The following is a 9,003-nucleotide window of genomic DNA, read 5'->3' as shown; positions in this document are numbered from 1 at the left end:
CAAGACTCGCACTGTTGTCAGTTCTTTCAAATACGAATAACAAAACAGTCCTCACAGTTTTCATGCAATTTTTTAAGTTCTTGAATAGTTAAGTGTTAATTGCCAAAGCTAAATGCATTAGAATCTATATGTTTCAAAAACAAAAAATGCATTAGAATCTATCAATAATGTTTATTTCGTTAGAAATTTTAACACATGATATGTTTTATAAGTATGGCAATCGCTATCAATTCGATCATGAAAATAATAAAGTCACGAAGATGGAATATATAAATCGAACACATGCACATGTCGATTGTTTTAAGATTTTATTTGATAAAAGAAAAAGGACAACCACGACTCAGAGTTTTGTTCAGAAGAAAAAAAATGGCAAAAGCGAAACTGAAAGATGAAAACAACAACTGATTGAGACTGGTTGTCTGGATTCTGCGATGATACTCATTCAACTCGTGCTTTCTTAGAGGCGTTATCTTCCGCAGCATCGTGTTCATTCGCTTCTGCTTCACGACCGGTGAGTGTACCATCACCTGCGGTGGACACCTCTGCAACATCGGACGTGATTGCAGCTCTGTCATCTGTTCCCGGTGCCACATTCTGAAGATGGGCTTGCTCGTGAACCTCAACATTTTCCTGTTAAAAACATGAAAAAGCTGGTGTTCAGATTATATATTATCAGCAATTATACATCAAGAACACAGAAGAATACTCACAGCAAATGTTAGAAGAGGGGCGAGATCACGTGCAGGGAATATGCGGGAAATGGTGAATGTCTGGTGGTGCGCAGTAAAATTGAAGTCCTTTAGCTTGAGCTGGAAAGTATATGTTTTTCCCACAAATTCAGACAGTACTCGCGGCAGATCAGTGTCAACCTGAGCATTAAGACCTACCCCCTGCATTCAGGTTACAAACATTTTAATTGTCTCCATTGGTACCAGTTACAGTAATAGCTGATACTTAGAGGTTGATCATAGATTTTACCACAATCTGTGCAGCTTCAGCAGCTAAAACATTAGTCAGCTTAGTGATCTCTGTGTCAAATCCAAGAAAAGCCGCTATGCCAGTCTCATCTGACACAGAGAGTATCACCCGGTACCTGTCGCAGAAGATGCATCTTTTAGTCATGGTTCAAATACACGGAAGCGTGAAGCCTAAGCTACTAACCTGAGTTGAGCAACAGCATTGGTCTCATTGCATGGAGCACATGTAAATGAGGTCTCTTCTCGGATGAGTTTCTTGGAGCAAACAGAGCAGCCAATATAACACCAACCCTCTGCTACTTGTATTTCAGTCAGTTTAGCCGTACACAAAAACTCAACGACCTGTCGAGATAAGAGAGACACACAAATATGAATCTCATGCTTATAAAGGTATTCAATTTTGATATATCAGTCTTCACCTGAGGATCGACGGTAATAACGAATTGGTTAAGATCAGAAATTTTCATAGGCTCAATCTTCTGTGTGTGTACCACCTTTGATGAAGACGCTGACTGGTCAGTCCCATCACTTGGCAATCTGCAAAGAGATTATCAAGGAAAATAAGTTAGCGATATAATGTACAGATGATCGACATATACAGCGTTGTTCAAGCAATGTGTTCTAATTAGGATAATCAGTCTTGCCTGTCAAATGCATCCTTTCCTACTGCAGTCTCAGAGTCGAAGAAAACACGTGTGGCAGATGTGCCATTCAGATATAACTTCCCTGACAAAGGAAACGGAAGCTATTATGAGAACGGTACACAGAATATGGATGTGCGTTAATATGGTCGAAGGTAATGTGTCTTACCCGCAACTATCTTAGGATTGACACCGGTAACCAGAACAATTTTTGGCTCTCTCTCATAGCTATCGAGCTTGCTATGGAATGCAGGAGCTAAAGAGTCAAACAGACTAACACAAACAACTGTACTATTGCACATTGTAGAAGATATAGAGTCAGATGGTTCTGATAATAATACAAAAATAGATAGAGGATAGAAACAACCTTTCTAGACGCAGACTAAGCATAACGCGCTGAGCACCAGGAATACGATCAGTTATTGTGCTCCTAATTTGACAAAGCTCTCCCATGATGTCTGAAATATTACAGATTGGAACCATATCAACTAATGCTAAAGATAACCAGAATCAGTTCTAAATTTTGAAACCAATACCAGGGAGTTGTTTGCCGGTGTTTGCTAGTTCACGTAGTTGGTCGTATGTTCGGAAACGAAACAGTTCTGTAGGTATGGTCCGAACAGTGGTTGACAACTTCTCAAGTTCAGTGCCCTCATTGAAATGGATAGAGAAGGTCGAATCAGATAACCGAAACATAGGGTTGCTGCGCACCACATCGAAGCCGGTAAGAGTGTATATAGATCCTTCGGCGAGACGATTCTTGAACTGAAGCTGTCGGAGAGCAGGAATAGACCTTTGCACCATCGTGGACTGTAAAAAAAATAAACCACAGAGCATCAGACAGGAAACGAAACAACTGATTATAAGTTCAGAATATGATATTTTCAAGAAAACGCTAACAAAGATGATCAGATCGGAATTATTTTTTCTAGATTGAAACAGAACATCGATTATCAGATCGGAAAACTGTATTCATAAGAGGGCTACTCAAAACAGCAGGTCTTACATTCTCATCGATGAACAACATGTCAACACTGATGAGCTCTCCGCCTTTGTTGATATTTCTGGCCTCCCAGGACCTCAGAAGACGAACCTCTGCAGTGTTTGAGCACCGGCCGGCTCGCAGATTAGCAAGGAGAGTGTAGGAAGACGCCATTGAAATCGTTTGCTGGGAGAAAGTATGATTCTTGATGTCGTTTGAGTTGATCTAACGATCGCAGAAAGGTGCGACATTTATAGCAAAGGATTAAGCCGGTTACAGTGGAAGACGAAGAGGTAACGTGAATGCTGAAAGTGGGCGAAGCAGAGTAATCACAGATAGGGCCTAATGATAAACAGAGTAATGGCTGACGATACGTTATAGAGAGTTTACGGCGCTCATAGATCTCGTCGCCATGGACGCGCAGTGGAAGAGGCAAAGGAGATGTCTTAACATAACGGGTCGCAAGCCCAAATGACGATTTACTCCGAAGCCCAGATGACGATACGACCGCGTAAGACGAAATTCGGGAGAAGGCCTGTGGTGCCAACACGTGTCGAGATTTGTTCTCTCTTACCTGATGACGTGGCTTAATGAGGAGAGAGGCAAGTTTGTTTTATTGTATAAGATTTAAACTTATCATTTAAATTTTGGACCTACCATAAATTTTTATTGAACTATCAATAATTGGATTTAAATAATAGATGATTCATTGGATTTATAGATAGTATAAATTAAATAGATATAATTTAATGTTGTAATACTATACCTCTATATGCTAAATATTTAAATATTTGTCGATGTTAAATTTAAAATTATAAAGATTTTTTTACATAACAAAAATCATATTATCTAACAATGATTAATATTTACTACCTTAAACCAATGAAAACAAATTTTAAACTATATAGTAAATGTTTAATTATTTACTCGATAATATAAATCTATGAAGTGAAAAGTTTAATTTTTAAAAAACATTCTAAATTTGTGAAATGTTACAATATCTTGGAATATGACAATAAAATAATATTTTACTAGTCTTTATATATATAGTTACGATTTCAATAATAAAATAATAATCCAAAAATAATAGTTAAGATACAAATACATGTGTAAGTTTGAAACAATCTATTCAATGAAAAAAATATACAATAAATTTATTATGTTTTAAAAATTGATAGACACATATATATTATAATATATACCAATTTAGAATTGAAAACAAAATATTTATATAAAAATAAATGAAAACAAAAATCTGCGCGGTTGAACAGATCGAGATCTAATGTATAATTAAATTCCACCGTTCCAACTCGAAACGCCTAGAAAATGCCAGATCATCCAACGGACCAATTTTTGTTCCGAGTCTTCGAGCTAGCAAAATTAGAATTGAGTTCCTTTTTTCGATATTTTTTCTAAAAAAAAATTTCTCTTGCAAATCATCAAGTTTCTAGGAAACTTCCTTCAACATTTATATTCTACGAAAACAATTTTTTATAGTTAAAGAAGAATTGACTATGAATGGTTGGTGAAACACTGTACTTACGTGAGTACGTGATCTTTTTCATTGATTTACAAGTGTTTGCTTTTAACGAAATGCATGAAATAGCTTTTTGAGTAAATATGTCTTTTTTTTTTTTGTAACACTGAGTAAATATGTCTATTCAACCAAACTTAAACTGTATATATATCAAAAATAATTTTATGATTATAGTGATGTGTGTTAGTACCATCGTTGCGTCACTAGAGCATCTCCAAAAAAAACTCTATTTTGAAATTTCTAAAACTCTATATTTAAAGTTTAAAGTTGTTCTTCTCCAAAATCAAAACTTCAAACTCAACTTTAAAACTATTTATATTTTATAATATGGTCTTTATATTTATCATAACTAATTTGAATTCATAAAACTTTTGTAAATAACTAGCACATATATAAACATATAAAAATTTAAACAAAATAACTTAATTAATATTAAACTTCAATCAAAATACCATATTATTCCATAAAGTGATTTTCGTAATGCATATATGATATACTAGTGCATTTTGAAGTAAAAATGGCTATCATAATTTTTAATTTGTAGATTAGAGGTAAAAATTGTTGAATCGGGTGATATTAATACTTGTAAATACATTAGATAAGATCAAGAAAGTAAAAGAGAAACATAAAATATTGCTAAAAGACTAACTTTTATCGATGATATTAATATTTATGAATATATTCAATATAAACAAGAAAGAATTGTACGAAAAGACATCATCATCAACAACAACCATCTTCAGTTAGACAAAAAAAAAATTGGACAATATTTAGAAATTTTGAAGGTTCCGGTTCAAACTTACCTGACTATTAGTGTTGTTGTAATATTTAAATTTGTGTAATACTTATGTCTTCATGTAATTTTTTAAAAGCTTTTTTGTTAAGTTTCTTTTGTATATTTTTGTTATCTAAATCTAGTTTTAAATATTTTAAATCTTATTTAAAGTTTTTTTTTTTAATTTTATGTATAAATTTAAATTTTGTAAACAAAACTTAAAATATTTACGAGATATAATTTTTATAAGGATTAAAACAATAAACAAAAAAATATTCATGAATCATAAATGTGAAGTGTAATTGTTTTTTTTTTGAACAAAAAATGTGATGTGTAGTAAGTATCAAAATGCAAATAAAAATATGAAACTTCAAATTTGAAGTTTTGAAATTCATTTTTAGAGTGCAAAAACTTTATATTTGAAGTCATGAAGTGTCTTTTGGAGATGCTCTTAACTATGTTTAAACTCAAGAGATGTAGGTTTCGAATCTTGGAATAAGCGATTTATTTTTGCGTTTATGACTATTAACTTACTGGTAAGAAAACCTACAAAAAAAATCATGGTACAGATATAGAACAAAAAATCATATTATTTGACAAAAAGTTGTTACTTTTACAAAACTGGAACAGGAATAAAAACGTTACATATTCATCGGTAAGCAAATTTAATTAAAAACTAGATTTTGACTCGCGCTTTGAAAGCGCGGGTTTATTTTTGTTTTTTTTTTCAATTGACAAATATTTAGTAAATGTCACATTTTCATATATTTGTGTTTTATTTTATAAAAGACTTAAAAATTTTATCTTTATTTATCGTATTTCATTTTAAATGACTATTTATGTTAAAAAAATTAAACTTTATTTTTTTAATGAATTAAGTTGGTATAACTCTGATAAATTAATTTTATTATGGGGTTAATATTTTAATTAAAAAATTATATACTTTTAATAAAAATTTATACTTTTCAATAAAAAAATTCGTAGAATTTACAAACAACCCATAGTTTTGTAGGTAATAGTAACATAATAACATGTGAAAGTAATAGATGGCAAGTTTATAGGATTCCGTTGGCTAATTAAAAAAAAAAAATCAGAAAGTTTCAACTCATCGAGTGCGGTCGGCGGTTAAAGCGCTTTTTGATTGACCGTTCTGAAACGCGCAAAACGGAATCACACCTTGCCATGTGTCCGTTATTTTCTTGGTGAGACGGACACGTTTTCTCCAACGTGTCTTTATTCTGTCGGAATGCACTGAATGATGACATGTTTTTTAATTAACGGTATAGTACATTTGGCGGCAGTTTTCAAAAGTTAGAGAACGTGTTCCTTTTTATTTTCTGCTTGATATAATGATATAATACGATATTTCAAGCTTGGCATTTTTTTGTTAAAAAGGTCTAATTTCAAGCTTGACTTGCAGGCTTGTATTGTATTTGCTATTGAAGCGTACATGGTTAGTTATATATCTATGTTTTTCTCTCCGCCAATCTAGGATTAGTTATATTAAGTATATGATTATATTCAAGTAAAGAGATCTTTATCTTATTTTATTTTGTTTTTGTTTAATTAAGAACCTTAAAGTAAGTAGATATTCAATCACATGCATTGATTGGACAAGACGGTCAGGAAAAAAAAAAATCAAAAGTTAAGAGGAAGGGATATGGAGGGAGTGGGACAGAAAAAGAAATTGGATTGGAAGAGAGCTATCAAAATGAAAGGAGTGAATGAATCAACGAAAGTGAGGTAGTGAACGTCTCCATCTCTTATTTTACGCACTTTCTTTAATCATAGCTTATTTTGTCCTCTCTGTGAGAAAAATCGAAACAATGTGGAGGTTATGTTCGTTTGTATTTAATAATAATTAAAATGGATATATATATATATATTCAAGTAATTAATCAAGTATCCAATAGAAATTGGAGTTTTAAATCTTATGAAAATGTTTCTGAATTCAAAAAGATATGGTGATATGTATTCCACTAGGTTTCTGTACGTTTATAGATGATTCGTTTCTCTTGTTTAGTGTGGATAGTTTTTTAAAATATACGTGTATATATTTGATTAATTTCGTTGGAATTTGGATAACATATACTATATAATATTAGAATTCAACTACAATCTTATATATTATAGAATTGTATAATTGCTAACATTAAATGATATTATCATACAGCTTGTGTATTTCCTCCGGTTTTTTAAGTATAAGCAATGGACAAACATTGCTCCTGTTGTAGGCTAATACCACTGGTATGTGTAGGTTAGTAATTAAACACATGGGTTGGTCTGAATGTGTTTTTAGTTCCAATTCCGGTGGATGAATATTTTTCGTTTGTGTTACAAAAAAAAATACTTTAAGTTGTGTTATTCGTATTAGCAAAGACGGTTTCCGGACCTAATGAAGATTAGAGCTTAACTGCTTAAGACCATACGTTCGATTCGCCTTAGCTACCTAGCCGTGTCATTTAGATGAATTAGTTGTGTACTTGGATGCAAGGCCTCATGAGATTACTCTTTTAGCCTAGAAAACTTTTGGGATCTCCACGTGTAAAAGAAAAAGATGTAGTTTATCTTGATAAGAACAACATAACTGCTATATAGCAACAAATTAAAACATAGAGCTGAGAGCCAGAGTCGAAAATTGTTAATGTCTACATGATTTAAGGAATTTGGCCGTTAGGTTAAAAGTGTTTGGAGATATGTAATATAACAATTTAAGCCAAAATATCTACCATTAAAAGTATTTGTCACTCAAATAGAAACAACACAAATGTTCTTTGATCCGAATAAAGTAATAAACAAAGGTCTAGATATTTATTCGATTGTTTGAAGCTACGTTTAAAGATGTGGAGAGGGGGGAGGATATTGGAGAAAATAAACAATGCAAGTCAGTGCAATTAGGACCTAAGCTGAACCCACAAAAAAAGGAAGAAAAGAAAGAAAAAAATAGAAGAAATATCCCAAAATATATTGTTTTGCTGCAAGAACAAACAGAATTTATGTTTAGTTACATATGGATATGGTGTTAATAACCAAATTTATCATTGTAAAATGTAAAAAGTAAATAAGTAACATATGGATTTTTTTGTCGTTTCTGTATCCAACTGAATACAAGTATTGATACATAACATACTGACTGTGTTAAAAGCGGATTGACTTTTGAACTTTATATCAACGCACAGTCTCCAATTATGTCCAAGATTATTTATACGTAGTAGGCTAAGCTTTATAATCAGCAGAAATATTTTAATTAATTTTCGTAATTAAAATACAATTAAACGGTATCATATCAGAAGCAGTCTTTAATTATTCCAAAAGGTGTGATTAAGTACGCCCAACAAAGGAAATAAGAAAAGTTTACAAAGATAAGGCTCCTCTGAATACTATATTAGGTCAAACAAAGGGAATGTCACATGCTAACTCCATAAGTCACTCTTTGTTAGGCACGAATAAACTAGCGACACCTAAGTTCATCCAGAATGAAGATCTTATTTTGGTCACATCTCTTATAAGTTTGTACTCGTATTTACAGAAGCTGAATTATTAAAACCTAATTTATATAAATTTTTAATAACGGACAATAGGTGAAGACCAACAAAAGGTTAATTAGGTTCAAAATTAAACATGCAGTGCTATATCACTACAAGAAAACATCAAGGATTCTGAGGGAAAAAATCGTCGGAATTTCGTCGGAATATCGTTATTCCGACGCAATTCCGACGAAATACGTCGTCGGAAATAATTCCTCGGAATTTCTTTTTTCCTCTGAAATCCCTCGGAATTTTCCGACGGAATTCCGAGGAAATAAATTTCCGAGGAAATTCCGAGGATCCCTTGTTTGTCGGAAAAGTCCTCGGAATATACCGAGGTAGAACTTCGTCGGGATAATTCCTCGGAAGTTCATCGATCGATGCGTGTTTGGACATATATACATCGATCGATAGGAGTATACCGACGGACTTTTTCACTGTTCCCTCGGTATATTCCTCGGACGAAACCACAGAACCTGCTTGTTAGGTCAAACAAAGGGAAATGTCCCTCGCTATGTTTTTTTAAAAAAACGGATCGATCGATGCGTTTTTGTTCAAAAACGC

The 9,003-nt window shown here is 32.6% G+C and overlaps 1 protein-coding gene across 1 annotated transcript; it reads right to left on the bottom strand.

Moving 5' to 3' along the window:
• Nucleotides 1-438: 438 nt before the first annotated feature.
• LOC106339570 (probable replication factor A 73 kDa subunit) lies at nt 439-2,774 on the bottom strand. Its single transcript, XM_013778406.1, has 10 exons — nt 2,625-2,774; nt 2,155-2,428; nt 1,986-2,076; nt 1,788-1,909; nt 1,622-1,703; nt 1,397-1,514; nt 1,162-1,319; nt 979-1,093; nt 711-890; nt 439-630 (listed from the first exon to the last, which is right to left on the bottom strand). Exons 1-10 carry the CDS (start codon nt 2,772-2,774, stop codon nt 439-441), a joined length of 1,482 nt encoding a protein of 493 aa, XP_013633860.1.
• Nucleotides 2,775-9,003: the final 6,229 nt, after the last annotated feature.

The sequence above is a fragment of the Brassica oleracea genome, chromosome C1, assembly GCF_000695525.1.
Source record: "Brassica oleracea var. oleracea cultivar TO1000 chromosome C1, BOL, whole genome shotgun sequence".
NCBI classification, from domain to species: domain Eukaryota; kingdom Viridiplantae; phylum Streptophyta; class Magnoliopsida; order Brassicales; family Brassicaceae; genus Brassica; species Brassica oleracea.
This window is presented reverse-complemented; position numbering and strand designations above follow the sequence as displayed.

What these genes read in the sequence shown, in the direction of transcription:
- LOC106339570 (XM_013778406.1), bottom strand. Translation starts at nt 2,774, where the DNA reads ATGGCGTCTTCCTACACTCTCCTTGCTAATCTGCGAGCCGGCCGGTGC. An exon ending in CAATCCTAAGATAGTTGCGG is followed by an intron (nt 1,704 to 1,787) that starts GTAAGACACATT and finishes TTCCTTTGTCAG; the next exon opens with GGAAGTTATATCTGAATGGC. An exon ending in GGAAAGGATGCATTTGACAG is followed by an intron (nt 1,515 to 1,621) that starts GCAAGACTGATT and finishes ATCTCTTTGCAG; the next exon opens with ATTGCCAAGTGATGGGACTG.